The sequence below is a fragment of the Lepeophtheirus salmonis genome, chromosome 5 (genome assembly GCF_016086655.4).
Source record: "Lepeophtheirus salmonis chromosome 5, UVic_Lsal_1.4, whole genome shotgun sequence".
Classification (NCBI taxonomy): domain Eukaryota; kingdom Metazoa; phylum Arthropoda; class Copepoda; order Siphonostomatoida; family Caligidae; genus Lepeophtheirus; species Lepeophtheirus salmonis.
In genome coordinates, this window is record NC_052135.2 from 20,139,028 (window position 1) to 20,163,213 (window position 24,186).

General features: G+C 30.5%; 1 protein-coding gene across 5 annotated transcripts in view; it reads right to left on the reverse strand.

Moving 5' to 3' along the window:
• Positions 1–12,775: 12,775 nt before the first annotated feature.
• The window catches only part of LOC121117249 (teneurin-m), a 95,032-nt gene continuing 83,621 nt past the window's right edge, over positions 12,776–24,186 (reverse strand). For 3 of the 5 annotated variants that reach the window (XM_040711619.2, XM_071888354.1, XM_071888355.1), the window contains 4 exons: positions 19,003–19,191; positions 18,055–18,939; positions 17,690–17,985; positions 12,776–17,539 (listed from right to left, as the gene is read on the reverse strand). In XM_040711619.2, coding sequence (XP_040567553.1) covers positions 13,263–17,539; positions 17,690–17,985; positions 18,055–18,939; positions 19,003–19,191 — 5,647 coding nt within the window. In that variant the 3' untranslated portion in view covers positions 12,776–13,262. Of the gene's footprint in view, positions 17,540–17,689; positions 17,986–18,054; positions 18,940–19,002; positions 19,192–22,134; positions 22,162–24,186 lie in introns of all 5 variants that reach the window. The other 2 variants (XM_071888351.1, XM_071888353.1) reach the window with 1 other exon arrangement.

The following is a 24,186-nucleotide window of genomic DNA, read 5'->3' on the forward strand; positions in this document are numbered from 1 at the left end:
CTTCAGGACGGACTGCAGTAGGATACCTAATCTGACAAACTATTTATTGCGAGGGCACCAAAAATTAAAGTTATTTTTACATGTTCCCGTATTGATCGTATGTTTTATATGAAGTGAAGTAATAAAAAAAATTATTTAATTAATTACTAGTAAATTTATAAATTAAAGAATTATAATGTATATTTGTGGTATTAAGTTAAAGAAGTATGGGTAAAATAAAAAACGATTAATTATAACGAAACATGTCAATTACAAATTTTAATAGTAGCTATACACAGAAAGTGAAATAAATTAATATTGACAAAAGAAAGTAAATATTACAAATAGATTCAACAAACTATTATGGACATGGGATACGAAATTGAAGTTATTAACACTAAATATTACAAATGTATTCAATAAATTATTAGGGACAAATGAAACGAAATTGAAGTTATTCAAATTAAATATTACGAATGGATTCAACAAATTATTAGGAGCAAATGTAAATTATAAATTTGCAAAAATAATGAAACATTTTTATACATAAAAAAATATACTAATTATGAGTAAAAATAAAATCTGTCTTTTTCCTATTATACTTCAAATTCCATGTAGAATCCTCATTTTTCGTCATCTAAGTAATTTGTAAAGCTAAGAAAAGAAAAAGTAAATTAATATGTTCAGTATTTAAAACGATTTATAGTTATTTTAAATAAAATGTACTTCAACATGTTAGAAATATATGGAGCATACCCAATTCTTAACCCGAAGAAACTGATCTTAGAAAAACTATTTGCACGCCATTTGAAGGTAAGACCCCCTTTCACACCATTCATGCTGTTGTTCTTGGCCATATTACTGTAGTTCTCTAACCCCTTATCTCAGAGATTATGAACATTTATCTATTTGCTAATCCTAAATTTAAAGAAGTATTTGTTTAATTAATTTTTGAATATTTAAATACATCATCATTAATAACTTACCCATTTCTTTATACGAAGAAACTTATGTTAAACAAACTGTTTGCACGTCATTTGAAGGTAAGACCCCCGTTGAGACCATTCATGCTGTTGTTCTTGACCATATTACTGCATTTAAGAATAAATGTAATTTTTTCTTAAAAAAGTTATTTGCTAAATACTTACACTTACGAATCTAATATTTCAATATTCCATTTTATAATGAGCTTGTTCTTGACACTTTTTACTGATAAACAGGATCTTATTTTAGTATGAATGGCTCTCAATATGATGAAAATCATCTCTAACGCACAATTTAAAATAGGTGTGTTTCTGTAAATTGTCTTCTCAGAATTTGCTAGGTCTTGCAAATCGTTGTACGCTGGATTTTCATCTACTAAGGAATTAAATTTTGTTATGAATGGCTTTAACTTGATATCGACGCGTAAATTTTTTACAATAGTCAAGCTAACAAGTAAAGTGAGTTTTCCTTCTAACGCGGCAATGGCCTTGGTAATTGGGTTGAGATTATGATTAATTATTGACCATTCTTCATAAATAAACTCATCATTTATAATCTCCTTAGCTTTAAGGACTGTAGGTGCTATTTCATTAAGGTTGTTTAAATATTCCCTAATTACTTCAAAGTTATTGAAATAGTAATCTACTGCTTTCAACCAAGTTCCCTAGCGTTGACGATAGGTGCTGGAGTTTGGTCAGAAGCAGTAAAGTTCCGTTTTCTTAGCTGGCATTCGAAAACATTTTTTTATTTCTGAAATGAGCTCGTTTGTTTTTGGAAATTCTTTATGTGCAAGTTCAGCCACGTTATGGAGTCCATGAGTGACTAATTTAATTTTACAAACTAAAGGTACTCGACGAACAATATAAATTATTTGAGGAGATTTTAGCACAACAATAATTCGAGAAAGAATAAATAAATAAGAAGAAAGGGAAATTCTACAAACTATTTTCCTTTCCTAATCTCAAAACGGTAACTTATTTGACCAAACATCCCAGCTTTACTCATAATTAATCTGAATGCAATTTAGAAAATGAATTTTATATAGCTAGATCAATTCAAAAATATCCAAAATATACATTACGAATATTAAAAATACTCGTTATGGTATTTGCATGGAAGTTTGATTCCCTTACGCAAGATTAAATTATTGTTCTACGACATTAATTTTTTATTTCTTCTCTTACTTCATAAACAGTTTCCCTTATTATCCGTTGTCCAACTATGCGTACATTTGTTTTTGGCACTCCACTGAACAGTAATTTCTTACTTTAGCCACTTATAAATAAAATTTAGTAGTTAGCTATGATACTTATTTGATTCGATTTGGAGGTCAGTAAAGTGGTTTTAATTGTTTCAGTATCCGAAGTATTTCGTTGGGCTACAATTTTTTTTTTCATAATGAAAATAAGGATTATATTTATATATACTACTTGAGGAAATGAACTTTAATGAAACTTCTGAAATTCAGCAACATAACTTTAAAATTGAAACTTCTGAATCCCTTTACAAACAGAGAATGTCGGTAAAAAAAGTAATTTTCAATTAGCTATACAGGTCAAATTAACTGCTACATGTTCCTCCAGAGAAGCAAGCCTGTTCAAACTAAAGGACTCTAGGCAAAGAGTGGACACGGAAGGTAGAATTTAGCAGTTTTCAATTCTGATTGGCTTTAAATTAGAAACTGCTACATGTTTCTTCAGGCCCGCAGCGAGTTTGAACAGGCCGTCTCCCTCTATTGAAAAGATAAGAATAAGGGCGATTTCATCACAATAATAACAAGATATTATAGGTAGGTGTTAGGAACATAATCTTCCTTGTTTTTAGATTGAATTGTTTACTTTTTCCTTAACCGCTCTTTCCCTAGAGTCCTTTAGAGTTTCTAATTTTAAGCTAATCAGGATTGAAAACTACTAAATCCTATCTCCCTTACTTTGAGTCTCCACTCTTTGCCTAGAGTCCTCAAGATACACTTACAAAGGAATTGAACAGTAAAAATAAACAAATACATTAGTCGTCATAACAAACATATTTAAGCACTATCATTATAGAAGATTCCTTCTCTGATTCCTTATTCTGTATAAAATAATTAAATAAACAAATAACAAAATGATTTACTTTTTTTATGCTTAACTTTTTATCGATTAGGTCTAGTAAAGGAAATATATAAATATATCAATCTTAATTATGATTATAATTAGTTTTAAATAATTTGAAATTAAAATTTAAAAAAATTAATTCGTCTCTGTGCCCAGGAGTTGATTTATTCCTGGTTAACTTAAATATATTGCCTGCACTACTGAAACGTCTTGCATTTTCAATAGATGAAGATGGTCATGATAAGTATTGATAACCAATTTTCTGTCATCTGTTTGTTTTTGTGAACTATTTGTTATATAAGTCAAAATTATCAACTCAAGGTCTATTTAATAATGGATACTAATATCTATCAATTTAACTATAATTGAATTATGCAAGAATGTATGATTTTAAATATTTTCACTAATTCAAAAATATTAGAAGATATTTTTTATCTGTTTGAATATAAAAGAGCTCCTGTATTGGGGTAATTAATTGACTATTGGTTTTTGCTCAGATTGGTTAAATCCAGTTTAAAAAGTAGGTCTCTAAAATTTGAACTTGCGTGAGAATTCGAGATTTTATGTCAATTTACTGCATAAAATCATAAGAAAATCGTTTTTTAGAAAGGAATCTCATTCCCAATGCGTTAAACATTACAGCCCCGATATTGTAAACTATGTACTGGTGAAAAAAATCATTCATAATTAATTGGTTCTTTTTCCTCATAATTAATAATTCTTGAGGGAGGGAGTCTTAAAGATACATTAAGAGATGTATCTATAGAGTTATCAAGTTACAATTTATCTTTACGTAAAATTGGTGAATTCAAAATATTTCTATATATATTTGAATATTAATATACAACTGTGAAACGTTGTTGATCAATCGTTATTAACTTTGATTTCGGTTTATACGGATATTTCAAAGGAGAATATGGCTCTGAATCGTAAACATATATAAAATATTTTTTTAAAAGGGAAAGCAAAATTGGATCTGTTGAAGGTTTTAAACGTAATTTTCGTGTTTGACGACTTACAGTAGCAATAATAAACGTACTTTTTGGACCAAGAACATGCTCTGAATTTAGTTACATAGGTCTATAATTATTGCACTTCTTATATGTATGATAAAACAAAAGTTGAAGAAAAATAACTTTATCTGGGGTTCCTACCGGAAGGAATACCTAAACTTAAAACTAGCTTACTTTATATTATGATTCTCACATCTTTTTATTGATTGACAATTTCAAATAATAAAATTTAAAAAGTTTGAAGATGATTTTTTTTTTTTTTTTTGCTTAATAATGTATATAAATAAGTATCCATTGGTATTGGTAGAATTGGCAGCCAATTCCGATAACCGATTCTAATATTTCTGAAAAAAACCGATTCTTGCTGATTCTGATGCATTGGTACACTTCTAATAGTAAGGCCAATAATTACGAAAAAAACTTGGAAAACAATAATAATATAAAATATGTAACGTTGCACAATTCTGCTGAAACACATAAGATGATTTTCCCAGCTTCTATGGGATCACTTTGGACTTCAAGATTGCAAGTTAGTCTTTAGCTCATTCCAAATTAAACAGGTAGTATTTTGTTCCCCATCGATGCCATTACACCCATCATCCTCATGGAAGCCGGATTCGATAAGTAAAAATATACTAAATGTAAATAAGTAAGTTAAGAAAGCGGATAGACTCATAATCTATTTATTACTTTAATTTATTTATTGAAAACTTTTTAAAAAATAATTTATAATTCTTTTATGGCTTTTAGTCAAGCTTTTAGTACACAAAAAAGAAAATTGCAAATTTTCTATTCATTAAAGGATTAACTTGTTTAGTTATATTATATAAATACTCATTTACGGGGTGAGAAATGAATTTAGCTCAAATTTAGCTTTCACAGAGTGATTGATAGTTTTGGGGGTTAGCTTGATTGATTTACCGCTGTGAAGACGATCCGTGAGATTGGACTCTTTATACAGGCACTTGAAAATATGGTAAATGGTGTGGCGGTTGGTCTGGACCTGCTTGTTCCCAGCTTTGTTCAGAAGTGAATTATATTGGTTTGCAAAGATAACAAGAACAGTTTTTAATTAATGTGCGCAGGATTTATGATTGAAACTCTCTACCTTTTCAAAAATAAAGATCAAAAAGTGGTGCAAGACTTATTCCGAAAAATTTCTGATGGTGTTAAGAGGTAACTTCTTTTACAGAATTTTTATAGAATTTAGCATGGAAAGTTTATGGATATTTGAAGGATATGTCTAATCGGGCCACACTTTATCAATTCTTTTATTGTCTTCTTCACATTCGATGTGAACATATTTCAACATATATTCTCCGTTCTTTCATAGCCTGGATGATTTTTTTTACATCCTGGGACAATACAACGGCCTCGTATCTTAACAAAAATTAAAATCTAAAGTGTAATAAATTTTAAGAGTGAAACAATTCTTAAAATTAATATATTAACTAATTCAATGGAGTAAAGAGTAAGTATACTAAGTTACATAAAAGAAGAATCACTTTGTTTTGTTGGCCACCCCTGGGCGAATAACTGTAAGTAATGCATATATAATTGATCTATTAATTTGTTAAGAGGAGGTCTAAAAGTCTATAGCTAACTTTTTTTTTGTACCCAACAGTCAATCTAACTTTAAAAAGGTGCCTGTTAAAACCAGGTTCATTCATGAACCTATATAGTAGCTATGTAATTATTTGTATCAACTTTGGCCGGGGATAGCAAGTACATACTTAATATGGTATTTTTTATGTTATTAAATTCATGGCTGGGAACGGGATATGGTTGCTTAGTTCGGTTACACACTTAAATCAGGCAACTGTTGGATTTTTGTATATCTATTAAACTATCAAGGCTTATTGATAGTATATAAAATGTTTCTGAATATAAATGACAAAAACATAAATTTTGAGCTATAAAGGATATATTCATGTTTCTCAAGGTAAAAACAATCCAAAGCACACCATTTCAATCCAAGGACAAAAATTTGTTGACTAATTTAATTATTAACTCAATTCAATCCTGAAATATTTAATATAACCGGCAAATTATATTAAGCAACAAGAAGAGAATATTTTTGTTTCCTCTATATGGTTTTATGATCAAAAATTTTAACTTCACATCAAATAATAAGTTGTTTTTTTTCCTGTTTTTTTTTTTTTTTTTTTTTTGATTTTAACTAGAACTTAATATATAAGAAGGAAGTTATTGCATCTTGTAAAACAAATTAAGATTTATTTAATGTTATGTTCTTAAATTATAATATGTACATCTTTTTTACAAATGATTTAGTTAATTTGTTAAGTATCTCATTAATAAGTAATAGTATAAAATACATTTTTGCAGCTAAACTTGGGAATACATAAAAAATGTAGAGACATCTACCAGATCTAGTCCTATTTATGAGATGTGGTCCGTCAACACAAAAGCAAGTTAGTAAGGGTTTTCTCAAAATTATGAGTGGATTACATTTATATTTTTCAACAAATTATGCTCAATTTCTAGCAACAAATTACTCTTATTAATCCTTTAGGTGTGCCACATATCTTGATTCAAGTAGAAAAAAGTTGAAAAAGTGACAGATTTTTTTTTGAAAGACCATATCAAGACCAATATAAGTAAATTAAATCATATAAAATTTTTAAGTTATAGCTAAAATTCTAAAGTATCATAACTCATCCCGCAATTTTGTATACAAAGCCTGTAAATGACTTAAACATGTCTATGAAATATTGGGTTGTATGGTATCTTTATATTAAGTAAAATATATATATTGAGATTTCTACTTTCAAGATTGTTTTTATTTTGACGCACCACAATTGAATTGTATATTGTGCTAAAAAATATTTATTAATCAGACATTTGCAATAAAATAAAAAATCCAAAATTGTAGTATATATAGACCATATAAGGAATATTCAATTATTGCATTGTCCTCATCATCTTAATTTTTGTTGCAACTTGTACAGTGTACACCACATTTATAAACATATGCTAGTATTACCACCTTCCTTTGGAAATGTGGTCTTCCCTAGCATACCACTAGCTAGCAAATTACATTTAAGGAAAGTTTATCACATGCTTGTCACAAAACTCGAGAGATGGATTTAGAAATACATCAATAATTTTATATTTTCAAAATTACGCAAAAAAATAATTTTAACAAGACATGAAGACAAAGTTTTTACAAAACATTTTCGCTCAATATGGCTACCTTTATTATCAATAACAGCCTTTACACGTCTTCTGAAGGTCACGTTGACCTCCTCTGACAAGTTGTTCCATGCAGCCACTATGGATGACTTCAAGTTTCCCTCTCCAAAGTCCCACATATAGAAAAGTTCAGTGGGTTCAAATACGGTGAGGAAGGGGCCAAATCTCTTTATACCAGAATCGAGCCATGTTATCTGCACATAAATTTTGGCACTTGGCGGACGTGTGAGAGGAGATGCCCTTCTGATTCCAAACGTATTTAACCTCCAGGTATATGGCAAGATGGTGTACCTAAGCACCTTATAGTAGGCCTCCTGGCCGATTTTCTGTCCATCCTTGAAAAAAGGTATCTTCTTTCTATCAGAGGCCACAACGCCAAAGACCATTGTTTGGGCAGGATATTTGGTGTAGTAAACCCCTTAGACCTCTTCTTTTGTTTCCGCAAACCAGCAGTTGAAGAATTGATCAACTGTGAAAATCTTCTTTTAAGAATTGACCCATTTGAGGATGATCACACACCTCTTGAGCCTCCTGGCTTTCATGTTGTCTGCCAGAAGGTGGCATGGGGCCCTTGTGAAAGAAAATAATCCCAATTTATGCTTTATAAAAAATAAAAAAATATTAGTATTATAATACTTTTGATAATACCCGTCATTGTTAGGAGTTATTCTCTTTTATATATATATATGTATATATAAAGTACTTCCGCTTAATTTTTCTTTTTTAATATGAATTTATACTCTTTTTTTTTTTGTGAAAAAAAATTGGTATATGAATCAGGATGCAATATATACAGTGCACCCGGTGACGTCATTTCATATATAAATTAATTTTTACTCCCTAGATATCTCTTAAGTTGAATCTATGTTACTTTTTAAAGAATTTTTCACTAAAAATAGCAAAAAAAATTGAATAACAAAACAAAACAGATGTTTCATTCAATTCAGTCCAATTGTATCAACTCACTGAATACTCAAATGGTATCTCATGGTCAGATAATGAAATGCCCTAATTTCCTTAATACAGGAAGAACATTGAAGGAAGCAAGAGTTTATTAATAAAACAAAGTTTCAGTCATGGGTATTTATCAAGATAAATATATGTAAATTTGTTTTATTAACTATTTTAATATTTTTTAAGTTAAAACATATATTTATTAAAAATATTTTAATTTCGATGTTTTTTTATTTTTTCATTTCGAAGGAAAAAATTAATGAAGTATTAACTTTCATTATATCCTGTTGCAGTTCAAATCCTATGAAAATCCTAATTTAAAGTGTAGCAAAATCTTTGAACATAAAAACCATATAGAGGATAAATATATATTTACTTTTGCTTATTATGAGTAATTTGCTAATTACATTAATTAAATCATGATTGAGTTGAATTAATAATAACACTTGCCATCAAATATTTACTCTTGGGTGAGATGTTGTACTTCTGATTGTTTTGACCTCAAAAAATATGAAGATATAATTTTTGTGCCAAAATTAGTGTTTTTTTGGTTTATATGGATCAACATTTTATATATATACTATCAAATAGCCTTGATAGCTTAATAAATATACAAAAAAAAAAAAATAATTACAAATATCAAATAACTTTAAATTTATTAGCATTTTTTTTGTATTTACCACTATTTTTGGTTATTCAGAAAATATAGAGAAATCTTTATAAAAAAAATTAAATCGGAAACATGTGCCTATAACCTCATTTTTTATTTTTTTTGGTTTTTTTTATTTTTAGTTTTTCAAGTAGAAAAATAACAATATAAAATGTAGACGTTGTAAAAAAAATATTTTCAAAAAAAATACTCTGTGGACCACAATGTATTACATATTTTAGTTACAAAGGTTATTTTTCTTATTTCTCATCATAAAAGCAATCAGAAACATTTTTATAAAAGGCAAAAAAAAGTTGAAAAATGTGAAAAGATCAAAAGTATACAATTTCCGTAGAAAAAAATAATTAAGTCGTGAAATTCAACTCTTTTTTTTGTCAAAAAAAAAACAATATGTCCAAAAAAGTCTTTTAACAGAGTAAAAAAATTAATTAGCATATGGGTGAAGTAAGATAAAAAAATAAATATGTAATAAATGTGAATTTTGAAACAGTTCTAACGATTATTTTTCCTTCAAAATTAGTTTAAAAAAGATAATGGAGTATCTAAAACATGAACAAGAACCAAATATATGTAGGGAAAGTCAAACCTGTTCCAACAATTGCCTGATTTAAGTGTGTAACCGAACTAAGCAACCATATGGATGAACCTGTATTGGTTTTAACAAATAATTCTAGCTACTATATAGGTTTTGAAAAGTCTCCTTTTTAGATTGACTGTTGGGTACAAAAAAAAAGTTAGCTATAGACTTTTAGACCTCCTCTTAACAAATTAATAAATCAATTATATATGCATTACTTACAGTTATTCGCCCAGGGGTGGCCAACAAAACAAAGTGATTCTTCTTTTATGTAACTTAGTATACTTACTCTTTTGAATGTACTATTAATACATTAATTTAACAGTTACCTTTTTAAAGTTACATTGACAGTCGGGCACAAAACCAAGATTTTTAGACCTTCTATTAACGTGTTAATAAATAAAATATGTGTGCTTGCACATAAATAAATGTTTTTCCCACATTTCGGTCTTTATTTCTCACTCTTTCTCAGAATGAATGTCATTTACTGCCCAAACATAAATTTCATCCAATTTTGTATTCTTTGAACTGTTCAAAAATAATAGACCTGATTTCACCTGCACCCAGGGGTCACTTTTTCAGTTTCTCTTACCTGACTGCTTAATGAAGGTTTGACTGTATATGTATGAAAATATGTGCGATTGTATTTAATCACAAAAACAACATGAAACATGCAGTAACCATCAAATCGTGTGGATGCAAAACTTTTTGAATCCAAATAAAGGAAATACAGTATCGCTTTTAAAACGTTTCAGTGTCGACAGGCTTAAACCTTCTGTCAACAAATAAATTAAATATGAATAAGTTTGTACTGTAAGTGTAAGTTTCAACAGGCAACCTTCGTAGTTTTACAATATAAATATTATATAAAAGGAGTGATTGGTTAAAAAAGGAAAAATCAGAGTCTACCTCATTTTTTACTCCATCCTTCATGAAAAAAACAAAACAAGAAAAACAAGCTAAGCTTTATTATTCCATGTGTCTAAAATCCCATGGGCATTGATTAAACGTATATAATACAAAGAATAAATACAAAGTTTGTTCATAAAGTAAGCCAACTTTTCAAATTTGGGAGCAGCGTACATTTGATATGGTCGTTTTTTTTAATTTTTTTATGTTAGTACACTCGTTAACAACATATATTTACCGTTTCAGCCATATAATATGATTAGTTTATTTATGAGAGTCATGTGAGAGGTTATAAGTATTTTACCTTTGTACCCTTGTTCGAGATTGTAAAAAGTGTCAACAAGTAAAATTGATTTGTTCATAGTACTGAAAGACTACCTTAGATAAATGTACCTTACGGACGATTATAAAATTTAAAAATTATAAATTTTATAGAACCTTAAAGATGGGCCGTTACCTTCATTGTATCACATTGTCTTTTCTCTGAAAAGGAGCAGAATAAAGGGCTTAATCAGTTTGTAGTTAGTCAATAGGGCATGTGCAGACTAAAAAAAAAAAAATATTATCCCCAAGGTCGTGCCACAGTCTTTAGCTTGGGAATGCAAAATAAATAGATTTTACAAGGTTATTTCTCCTCAATAATTATCAATTAAATTAATTTTCTATGTTATAACCATACCCATATTTTTTATTCAATAATATTATCCTTAAGGTATTTGTATTATTTTTCTGCAACTCTCTGTAACTTTATTTACAAACTATTATGAGTAAACAATGATCATGCCCATTCTTCCCAAATAAAGAGTTATTATTCAATAGTGATTGGTAATTGATCACAGCTGAACAAGAGCTAATTTTAATTCAACCAATCAACGTCCAGGGCATCGATTAGTAGAAGAGAAAATTAACATCAACAGCTGACAACAAAGTACATGTATATTTTTGTGTTAGCGAGGTAACGCTTTGATATATCTGAACATTTTCTCACCTATATAACAGAATGCAAATTTTAAGAAGTACAATAATTAATATTTATTAATTCATAAGTACCATGCCCAGCCCTTGCTCTCGCCTTCTCCTTGCACTCTACAAAATGACTATTACTTCTGATGATTTCATGAATGATTTATTTAGTACTTTTTTGTTCTACTTTTATCTAACATTTTTTATAAGAGTACAATTAGAAAGGATAATAATTTTCTGAGATAATTTTATCAAATTGATTTATTTTACTCATTGATTGTACATTTAACTTCATTTAAGACATTTAAAAACTATGGTATTTAAAAAATTACATAATATTTTCGTCCATTATTACCCATAGTGCTTATTTAAAATTGTCGTAACCAATATTATTAAATTAAGTTGAGGGTAATGCACCATTTTCGGCTCTAAGAGATGTTACTTCATGACTTATTCGCAACCTTTTTATCTATTATATTTTAACTAAATATATATAATTTTTTTTCTGAAGCATTAAAAAAATACATCAAAAGTGGACGGGAATTCATTATTCAGAGAGAGGTCTTTCCTCTACGACTATTTATTAAAGATGGCACCTGTCATATGGCATTAGTGCTGGCAAAATAATATAATTATATAGATTTTATTATGCATTATTAAATCCATTTCCACCAAAGATTGGCAATAAGGCTTACTTTACAGGGAGAAGTTAACAACACGACGAACTGCTAAAGAATGAACAAAAAATAAAATAAAATAAAACTGTTTTGCATTTTTTAATTGAGAAGTGTAGTTTTTTCTTTACACAGATCCCTTCTGAACCTATAAACCCATAAGCGGCTAAAATTAATCCACCATGCTTTGAAAAAACGAATAAATAAATAATACTTGTAGTTATTTCTACTCTTTTATTGTAGTTTTTTCACATCATTAATTAATTAGACACTACGAACAAATACAGTACCAAATCACAGCCGTGTAAAAATATATATAATAAAATTTAATAATATATATATGTATATATATAAATATATTCCTAACATCTAAACCTTTTTTAAATGTTAGTTGTTGTTTTTGTCTTTTTTTTTTTTTTAAGTTTTCAAAAAAAGAAAAAAAATTAGAGAAGAGAAAAAAACCCGGATAATTTCACATTTAAATAATTAATTTTTGATTCCTTCTACAAAGAAATATAATTTAACACGTTTAATATTTTTTTTTTAAGGAAAAGAAAAAATTAGGGGTTCAATGAATCAATTTTTACTCAATTTATAGGGGGGAAAGGGGGAAAACTAATGTTTATTGCAAAAAAGAGGGGTTTGTTCGTCTCTCCCCCGCCCCTCAAATCTTTGAGCTGCTGACTAAAAAAATTATAATAGAAAGTTGCATATTTTTTATTCATGGATAGATAGTAGATAACTTTGAGGGGTGTGGGGGAGGAGGGGTGTTTTTTCGTAGTACAATAATAATTACTAAATTATTTTCTTTTTGTATAAAACTGGGTGAATATTATTTTAATAGAAAAAGAAAGGAAGGACACATTAATAATAAAAAGAATATTAATCGTAATATAGAAATAAGAGATTATAGAAATTCTGACGAAAAAAAAAAAAATTACATACATAAGTGCGACAAGTCTATTATTATTACATATAGTTTTACATAAATGAAAATGCTCAAAACCACATTCGTCGATCCCAAGAGGAGCATTATTTTTTTTTCTTAATTTTTCGCATTTTTTTTTCTAAAGAACTAAAAAAAAAATCCTTCATTGCGTTTTGAAGGAAGATACAAAGGAACAAAGAACACATATGACTTTTCATATCCATAAAGAATAATAGTAATGGTTGATACAACAAAAATAAACTAATAATAGTAATGTTAATAAAACTCTCTAGTCTGTTTTCCTAATGATTTTTTCGTTTTCCATGACGATTTTTTCTTCGTCGAATTTTCAAGTCCCCTGTCACCATGAAATTATAGTTTGTTCGATCCCTTAAAAGCTCTGGAAAAAGTTTTGGTGATTGAAAGGGAATGGCTTCATATCCACGAACTCGATCATGTCCACTTAATGATAGCTCATTTCTTTGACTCAGAGTCCAGTTCCCATGTCCCGAAAATCCAGCTGAAACTAATGCCTTTTCGCGGCTCCAAGCAAGGCCTGAAGCTCGATAGGAATTTTGTTCTAGAATAAAGTCTTTTTGCTTATTGGGGTCACTCCCATAAAATATGTGAATCTCCATGTGGGCGTTAGATATTTTGAGATCCTTTCCACCGCCAGCGGATTTACTCAGATCTTCGGAAGACACGGAAAACTCCCCCGCTAATCGTTTGACATTGTCTGTATCCGTTGAGAAGGAAGACGTCGATGATTTGGCAAAAAAGTATATAGATTTGTCATTTTTGGAGTAGGATATGTCCAAATATTCTGATCCATTGAGCAATGATTCCAGGATGTTTTGTACTACACCTCCCTTAGGAATACCCTCTAAAACAGTCACAACACTATTCCCCTTGATGACTGAGAGCAAAAATCCTTCTCCAAAAGAAGGGACAAGGGATGCAAAATGTTGATTCAATTGTCTCCTTTTTGTATAGGGAGAGCTCTTTACAAAACTAAGATCAAAAAGATTCCTCTTGGCTGTCTCTACGGAGGAGGAGAGACTTGATATCAGTTCCAAACTTGAATACAAAGATTTGGGTACTCTAGGAGGTTCAATGATATCTCTTCGAATGGGCTCCGAGAAAGACAATGCTTGATCAAGCTCAAATAACTTAGTCCACTCTTCATAAGAATCTGCATAGTGGAAGGAAAAGTCTGAATTAATAGGATCATTATTACGGAACCTGTAAATGAATAGATCCAATGGGCTTGTCAATGAGTGACTTAATTTCTCCCAATTTGGAGATAACCATTGAACAATGATTGTATCAAAAACACCTTTTTCATTTATCATATGAAGAAAAGAGGAGTGAATAGAAGAAATGCCTGATCTAAATCCGAGAGGGATCTTCATTGATGGATTTGAATCCGAGTAAACTTGGCCAAACGGAGTATATCGTATTTCCTTCAATACTGAGCCATCCTGCCTAAATACTAAAATCGGACTGCCAACTTGATCTGTTGCAACAAGAATTCTCTGATCATCTGTTTCAATTGCAACTAAATGCCCTTTGTGGTCATATAAAAGTATTTTTGTTGATCCAGACTTTGGATTATGAACATGAGTTAACTCATTTTCATTAAGTGGATTTGCATAGAAATACTGATTAATTCGTCCTCTAGAGTCTTCCCAGGCGATAAGTCTGTCTAAATGATCATAGTAATAGGAAACTCTGGTCTCATCTTCAGAAATAAACTCTGACAACTTTCCACTAGCATCAAACCAAAACTTTCGTTGTCCAATCGTGGAAACGCACCCGTTTGAGTCATAATTGATACGTTTGGATGCAATTTTTTCAACTCGATCCCCAGAGTCATACTGTAAGCTTACTTGACGAGAACCTTGCCCTTGTCCAATCAAGTTTCCATTAGCGTCATATTTATAGTCAAAGTTAATGGGGCCCCAAGCTTTTAATAAATGACCATCTGGAGTATAAGCAAAGTTATCCTCGCTTGGACGACCCTCAAAGTTCGTCGTCATTCGTTTAATAATGCGATTGTGTTCATCGTATTCAAATCTAAGAGATAACATTTCTTTTCTTCGGAGACCTATTATAATTGAAGCTATTCTTCCATTGCCATCCAGTTCTACACTTTTAAAGTAATTGTTATTGATATCTTGAATAACTGTTTTATTGTGATTGAGTCGATTCACCCTTAGATTAGAAATTCCTTCTACTTGACCAGTATTTGAATTATAGACAGTAGACCAGGACTGTTGTTCTTGATCAGAGCCAATGATACTCATCATGGTTGTTGGGCGACCATTTCCATCATATTGGTGCCTAAACACAGCATTATCAAAAAATCTATTAGAAAAACGTATTTTTTGTTCTTTTAATAAGCCCATATGGTATTTGTTCCGCAATTTCATCTCCAATCCAAGTTTTTTAACTAAAACCATCGTCATGGATCCAGTTTCAGAGTCGTATTCAAATTCTACTTCAGTTCCTCCATTAATGATCCCATATAATCTATCAAAATTATCATACACATAAGTAACGCTTTCATCTCCATCAGGAAGTTTCTTTGACTCAATAAATCCACTTGAACTATAATGTAGTTCATAGGGACCAGTCACACACCAGGGTGCTCTATAAGTCCATCGAAGACTCCCAACCATTGGCTTAACGGCAAAAGAATGCATATGCCCTCTAGGTGTTTGTAAACGTGTCAAACCGCCACTTTCCTCGTAGTCTAAAAGGTAGATTGACCCAGACCCAGTTTCAACTTTTACTGAATGAATACTAATGGCATCAGGGTAAAAATACTTCAGTATTGTACTATTTCCCCGGAATATTCTCTCTAATCTGCCAGAAGAATCATAGAAGTAATTCTCAGCAAGGTCTCCCCAATTCCAGCTTTCTAATCTTCCAAAGCGATCATAGGTCTGAGTCATTCTATGGAAGGAGTTAGAAAGAGGCTTCCAAGAAAGAGGTCGGCTAAGGGAGTCATATGCAATTTCAATTAATTCAGTTTTGCTTCCAGCAAATAGGACTTCTCTTCTTTGAATTTTGTCATAAAGGACACCGAGGATATTTTCTCCATTCACACGAAGTGTCTTCTGAATTTGACCAGATGACTCTACACTATAGACCCATTCCATTTTTGAGATGAGATTCATGCCTAATTTGATCATTTGCTGTCCAGGCATAGGAAACGAGTCACCCATTATTGGGTCTTCTTTAGCAATCATAGGGTGCGGTAATGTTCCAATGGAAGTGGTTCTTCCCCATGGTTCAACAACAGTAAGGCTTTTATCAGTACCAATTGATATGGAAGAACGGGATGTTGACCCATCATTCATGAATACAACATTTGATTCACCTCCAAGTTTTAATGTCTTAAAAAGAACGCCATCTTTTCTAACATCTACAGACGCCCCAAATGAAGTTAAATTAAATCCAAGCCCAATGGTTTCCCCTGTGGGAGAAATTACTCTAATAAGTCGTCCATAGTCATCATAGGTGTAAGAATATGCCATTTCTTGACTGTCCAATCTGCTTTTAATTAAACCGCTGGATTCATGATATTTAAAAGTGACCTTGTAGCCAGAGGGTGCTTGGAATAACTCTAAATTAGTTCGTTGAGGGGATAATTGAAGAGTGTATTTGAGGCCGTTTGATGTTTGTAAGGCTTTCACATTTCCTTTATAATCTCTCATAACAATTAATTTTCTCCCAGATGCATCCATGATGGAACTGAGATGACCATTCGACGTAGCCTGTGTATAAGACATCTTATACTTGGGAACATCAGTCATAATATCCTTGGTCAATATATGTTGTCCAAATTTATTAAAAACATAGATTTCTTGTAAATCAGAGTCGGGAACTTCAAATATTTCACCATCAATGTCTCTTTTTTCAGATGGTACAGAGGAATGAACCATACGAACACGATAATTTCCTTGATCAGCAATGTAAATAATGCCATCAGGAGCAACAGTAATGGAGCTGATCCAACTAAATTTTGCATTTGACGCTAAATACTGATCCTCATCAAAACATTTACAAAGAGCATCCAGACAATTACATTTTGAGTCTTTTCCAGCATAAAAGGAAATTTTACCATCTGTCCCAATTCTACGAATACGATTAATTCTTTGAGAATTACTTTCAGCCAAAAACAAATCCCCATTGGGAGCAAAACTAAGCGATTGAGGCTCAATAAGTGAGACAGAGGTAGCAAGAGATCCATTTTCTTCATTGTTTTCTGAAGGAGGAGGACAGTGGAGAGGCCTTCCAGCAACAACTGCTACTCGTCCATCGTTTGTCAATTTCAAAACTAAATTATCGTCAATAAAATGCAAAGATCCATCAAGTGGAGATATAGCTAATTCTGTTGGCCAAAGAAGTTGAACCTCAGAGAGAGGAAGAGAGCCCTCACAAGGGACTGGTTTCCATGTCGAACGATGGAATTGATGTCCAACCAGAGTTGTTATAATACCTTTTTCATTAACAACTCTTATATTGTTGCCGTCAGCTATGTAAATCCTACCACCAGGACCAATAGCAACTCCTAGTATAATAAAATAAATAGATTGAATGAATTTCTATAAAATATTGAGTAAAACACATACATTGGTAATATAACATAGTAAGAAGAAAATAAAAATTACAAGGAGAAATAAAAATCATAAAAATGTTTATGAGTGAGGGGGAAATGTACCTTTAGGATAAGCTAATCTTGCATTTTTAGCATAGCCCCCATCTCCACAATTATTGATGTCCCCAGGCAAACATCGTTCACCAGATCCAATAACTATTTCCCAGTTATTTTCTACGTTTAAGTTTTTTGCTTCCATTTCATCTAAAATCCCACCTTGATGATTGTTTCTCAATACATTCTTAATACGAATGATTTGATGGGATTCAGGTTGTGAAATATAAATGGTTTCTCTTTGTTCCAATTCTTCAGAATAAGTACAGTGGCTCATGTGAAATCTATAGGATACTCGACTCGAACTAGAAAATAAAAATAATAAAAATACAATCATAGTACAAACAGAAATAAAATTTTAAATCATCAATTACTTTAATTTGAGCAAGGTTGTAATCGTTCGATCAGGAGATATTTTCCGAATTAAATTATGGTCAGCAAGATAAATGGAGCCATCAGGAGCTGATGTAAGTGCTTTCGGACCCAGCAGTTTTTTATTTCCATCCGATATTTTACCATTACATTCATTTGGCTTACATTCAAGAGACCTAGTATTTCCATCTCCAATGAGAGTAGTGACCACTCTGGGTTTATATTTCAAGTAAACATTATTTCCATCTCCTCTTTGAAGAATACCACTGTGATAGTTGTAACGATGTTGAACATGAAAATTCCAACCTCCCATGTCCTTACCAACCATGTCATGTCCACTCAATTTTGTTGTTTGAATATTCCACATCAAATCACATTCTTTATACTCATAACCCACTTTCACTGTGGCGGTTGTGACACCATAAACTCTTTGCCTATATTCATTAAGACGATCCCAGGCGTATGTGTAACGAATGCTTGGATCTGCTTCAAATACTTTTTCATGAACAACACCTTCAATAGTAATTTTGACATACACTTTAATGAGCGTGTCAGGGATTTCATCAGGAGTGAGCTGAAGTTGAATTGTGGATCGATAACCAGGGGTTCGTGCTGAGTGGTGTACTAAGAATACGTCAGAATCAGGAAGGGAAATTGATTCTTGAAGAGCCTGAGGCTCAACTAAAACCGCAGATTGGGATGGAATATCCCCTTGAAATCCATGTTTCCAAGTAGCAAGAACAACAGGTCTTATTTTGTTAACATCATGAGAGGGACAGGGTCGTGTGTTCTTGAAAATATCGGGTACAGCAAAAGCAGTGTTGCTAGAACTGAGTTTGACAGGATCTAAAACCACAACTTCGTTCCAAGGAACATAGACAATTAATCTAAAAATAAAATGGGTTATTGAAAAGTTTTCTTTTAAAAATAGGATACAAAGATTTACTTACTTTAATGAAGGAAAGGGATTCCTTCCAAAACGGAGCATGACGGGTCCTCCTCCGTTGACCATGAGATCAAACCAACCATCATCACGTGTTAGAGTAAAGCCTTCATTAGGAAGCGTTGTAGAGACTCTAACGCCAATGAGTCCCATGCCAGAGGGAGTAACAACTTGACCACGCACCACAGCCGCACGACTGTAAAGACAAGGAATAAAAATACAGAATAATATAATTTGCTTCTTTAAACTTCATTTCTTACATCTTTATAATCATTACAGTTTCTTTTAAGAAAACAAATTGAATAGATATTATAAAACAAAAGGAAAACAAAGAATGATCATTCATGTCTTAATCTGAAATATTCGATATTTTGCAGGATGATAAATATAATCATAGCTTTGACTTCAATAAAATAAACATAAAAAAAGAGGTATGTATATTAAAAAGGGATGATAGATAATGAGATATGTAATAACTATGGTGGAGAAACTCAAATAGTGTAATCCTTTTTAAAATAGTGTGAGATAAATATAATCTATTTTCGAGTCGTAAGAGATGTTTTTGTTGGCTTTTAAAATGAACTTTCACGCGGGGGTATCCTTTTTTGAAAAAAAAAAAAAAATAATAATGAAAAAATGGAAATAAAGAATAGTAAAAAGAAGAAGAAACAATTCCAAAAGTAAAAACAAAAAAAAAAAGACTAATTAAACCAAAAGGAATAATTTTTAAATAAATGCATAAAGGAATAACATTAACCTTTTACAAAAAATATAATATATTTTTTGAAGGTGCAAAAGAGGAGAGGTTATGCGATTTGATAAATATATGTACATATATATATATATTTATTTAGTGTAAAATGCAACTAAGAATTACATCCCCCCCAAAAAAAAAACAAAAAAAACAAAAAACAACTAAATAGCTAACTACCCTAATATGTGAGATGAGTAAGTCCATGCAAAACAAATATATTTGTAAATATACATATAAAATAAACTACAAAAATTATAAATATATAGGCCCCGTCGACACATAAGCAAGGAATATATATTTGCCTCAAAAATTACTACCAACAAATTAATCTTATTAACCATTTAGGTGTGCTGCAAATTGAACTGAAAGTAACCAAAATTGATGGATACACTAAAATAATGAGAAAATGATAATTTTATTTGAAAGGCTTTATCGAGGCTAATTTAAGTCTCCTAAATTAAATAAAGGTTTTTGACTGAGCTAAAATTCTTGGGTATCTTCACTGATTCCAGAAATTTGAATAATAACCCTATAATTAACTTTAAAAAATATTGTCCTACATATGAAGTAAAAAAATAAATTGCGATTTTCTTGTTCTGTTGACTTTTGTTCAAGATTGCTTTTATGTTGACGTACCATATATATGCTAATCATCTCAAGTTACGAAATGTAGGTCTGGATGATGGTGAAGCATTACTTTATTTTATGAGAGTTATATGCATGCATTGAAGTTTTTTTTTCTCTTCATGTAGACCCATGAACTTGAAATAGAAGTAGGTACATTTAGACAAGGAATACTCTACAGATGGAAAGCGCACACACTTTTTCCCCCTAGTAAGGCTATTTTTCTTCAGCCATAAACACCAGGTTGCGAAAAAATGATAACATGATCAAATTTAATTGATTACGAAAATACTTTTTTATTTGTCTGCTATGGGTACTGTGAATTACACTGTAACAAACTACGCAGCCGCCATGAATGCATTTTGTTAATTCAACTAAGAAAGTGGATTTCGCCATGGGAAGAAGAAGTTGCATTGGTCATGAGGCACGACGTAACCTCGCTAACACAAAAATAAGCAGTGTATTTTGTTGTCAGCTGACAATGTTTCCGCTTCTTTTATCCTATTCAGTGTTCTGAAAGTTGATTGGTTGAATTATAATGATATATTGTTAAGCAACGAACGCATCCCAACAATCATTGAACAATACTTCAATAATTGGGAAGAATTGCCTAACTATTAACTAATTTTCTTTTTCTTTTAAGAGGAAAAGTTGCATGATAAAATAAAGATAATGACGTAGAGAGAAATTAAAAATATCCTGTTATCATCAAAAGCAACATCTAGTGGGAGGGGTGTGGGAGTTATTTCGTAGCCAACTAACAAACCAACTAGCTTATTTTCAAACTAAAAGCTGCGTCACTTTGTCTTATAGCTTGATTTTCTTTTTTGTGTTCCTTTAATCCGATGGATTTGTACTGATTAAATATAAGTAAACACTATAATATTAGCATGACTCTATCTGACCTTTGACTCGTTTTTGAATTCCATTTACATAATGTATACGAACTTCTCTAGAAGTAACTGTGAATCGTTTCTATGGACATTGAGTTTTTGCAGTTTGGTCTTAAGCGATTTTTTATATATTCATTTGGACTGATATTTTGGTCAGAACGTAGACCAAAATGTAATTGTTTTCAAATCGTGAATCGATTTTCCCCCTTACCCTCCTGGCGTATGAGTTGTACAAATATACTTTATGAAACAATTTTAACTGAATATAACGTCATTTTAGGTAAATTTTCATAATTTTGAAATTTACATGACGTCATTAACATTTCATCCATAGAATCAGTAAATATCGAATTTTTCTTTGAGACCGGTCCGGACCAAACTTATTAAAAGGCCGAAACCCCACATTAGTACCTGCTCATTCTATGTATAGAGTATTCCTTGATTTCGATGCGTAACTTTCAAGCTCATGCAAATACATATAAAATTATTTAGTATCTGATATCACTACTTCCCCTCTTCATGTCACAAAGGAAAAGAAAAGGTGTGATTAGCATTGTTTTAAATTTTTTTTTGGTCTTTTAAAGCACAGAGAAGGAGGAAGAGATCGTGCTGATAATGATGAGAAGTGGTTGTGACCTCTTGATCAATACAAATCAAGAGATGTACAGAAAAAAAAGCAATGATCTCTCCAAAGACGACTCCCTCTACTACTACTTCTAAAAGAATATAAAAAAGTATAAGAGGTAATAAGAAAAAAAAAACGTGTCTTGTAGAAATATTTGGTTGATGTCTTTTTTTCCCCTTAAAATATAACTTAATAAACATGGTCACTTCGTTTTTTTTTTTTTTTTGAAAATGTGTCACTTACCGGTCACTGAATTGACTCCAGAAAACGCTAATTTTTGTATGTAGTATGAGTGTGGTTTTATTCAAAATTATAAATTATAACATTTAAGTATTTTTTTTTTTTTTTTGGAAGAGAAAAAAAATGAGAGAGAAAAAGAAAGAAAACGGCAAACAGTTAACATCGAGAGAAATAAAACAAAGAAATATATATATATATATATATGAAACACATCAAAAGCAATTCTTTTCTGAAGAAATCATTTTCTTTCTATTGAAAAATAAGATATTTTTTTTTTTAGTTTTCGTAAAATTGACTTTTTTCTATGTATTTGATGTTTTTTTTGTTGGGGATCATTGTTCTCTTTAAAAAAAAAATCAGCATCTCGTTTGAATAATGTACATGTGGCCCGTCAACACACAAGTAAGGTAGAATAACTTTTCTCAAAATTTAGTATGGATTACATTTGTATTCTCGGACGAATTATCTTGTATTTCTACCCACAAATAAATCTTATTAACCATTTTGGTGTGCCGCAAATTGTACTTGAAGTAAACAAAATTGATATTCACAATAAAAGAATGAAATATTGACATATTCTATTTAAAAGACCATTTTGGGACCAATATAAGTCTCTGAAAACCTAATAAAGGGTCTAAACTATAGTTGGAAATTATTAAGTATTTTAACTTGCCCCCAAATTTTAATATAAAGTCTATAATTAACTAAAATATGCCAATGTAATATTGGGTGTGTTTGTATGAGGTAATAAAAAAATTGGGATTTTCTACTTTACTTAACTTTTGTTCAAGATTGTTTTTATGTTGACGTACCACATATTATGAATCATAGCAACAACAACGATAAAAAAGAATAAGAAATGACTAACCAAATAAATAAAATGATGATTGAAAAAAGTCATTTTTGTAAATAAAAAATAATAAAAAAATTCTTCTTCAAAAAAATAATTCCAAAATGAATTCTTTTGAAAGCAGTTTTTTTTATTTATAAATAATAATTATGAAAGAATCATAAGACGTTGTAATAAAAAGAAGAAGAAACGGCTTTCAAAATCATTATTTGTTTTTTTCTTTAAAAGATATGAATGATGAATCAGAAACATGGAGTACACTTAAACAAATAAAATAAACAGCAATCCACAAATAAAAATAAAAAAAAGGTTACAAATAAAATCATGATAAAGAAAGAAATGTCGGAACAATCTACTTAAATGCATGTTTGTATGGATTTACATATATTAGACTATGTCACAGCATACATCATTGTAATAAAATGATGAGAGGAATTCACCCTTTTTATATTAATTAAGATTAAAATAAGTACTTGTACTATGCTAGAGATTTTTACTATAGTCGTATTTCCATAAAAACATTAAACCAAAACTTTTAATAAAGTAAAAGTCCGAGAATTTGTTCTCAAACTTTTTATACTGCGTACAACCTACAAAAATATTAAGATCTCCAAGTACCACCATAATAGAAAAAACAAAAAAAAAACATTGACAATTTTAGACATTATGTTATGCAAAATTTTGTATGACTGAAGCCCAAAACTACCCTTTACATTTACTATGTATATAAAATGTTTTAATAAATCGCTTTCTGGAAATACAACCAAATGCAAAATTATGAAAAGTTAAAGTTTCTATTTAAGCATAATAAACTAGAAAATGGCGTCGTCGTCCTCTCATGATTTTATTACAATGATGTATTTTGTAAAACAATATATTTTATGTATAATATAAAACATCTCACATTTCAACAACCGATCTCTCAGGGGTTTTGAGAGATCTGATTTTGTTTTGCTACGTTAGAATTATATTCAAGAATGCACAGGCAACATATTATTATGTTAATTTAACTTTTTCTTTCTTCATGAAAAATACAAGGACTGTATAGGTCACAAAATTTTGATGTCCTGTCCTATTTTTTTATTTTTTTTTATTATGTTCCTTTAATTGGTCAGCAGGAATTGCTTTGATTAAGTATAAACAAACATTATATCACTATAATGACTATCTGAGCTTGAAATTGTCTTTCAAGTCCATATACATAA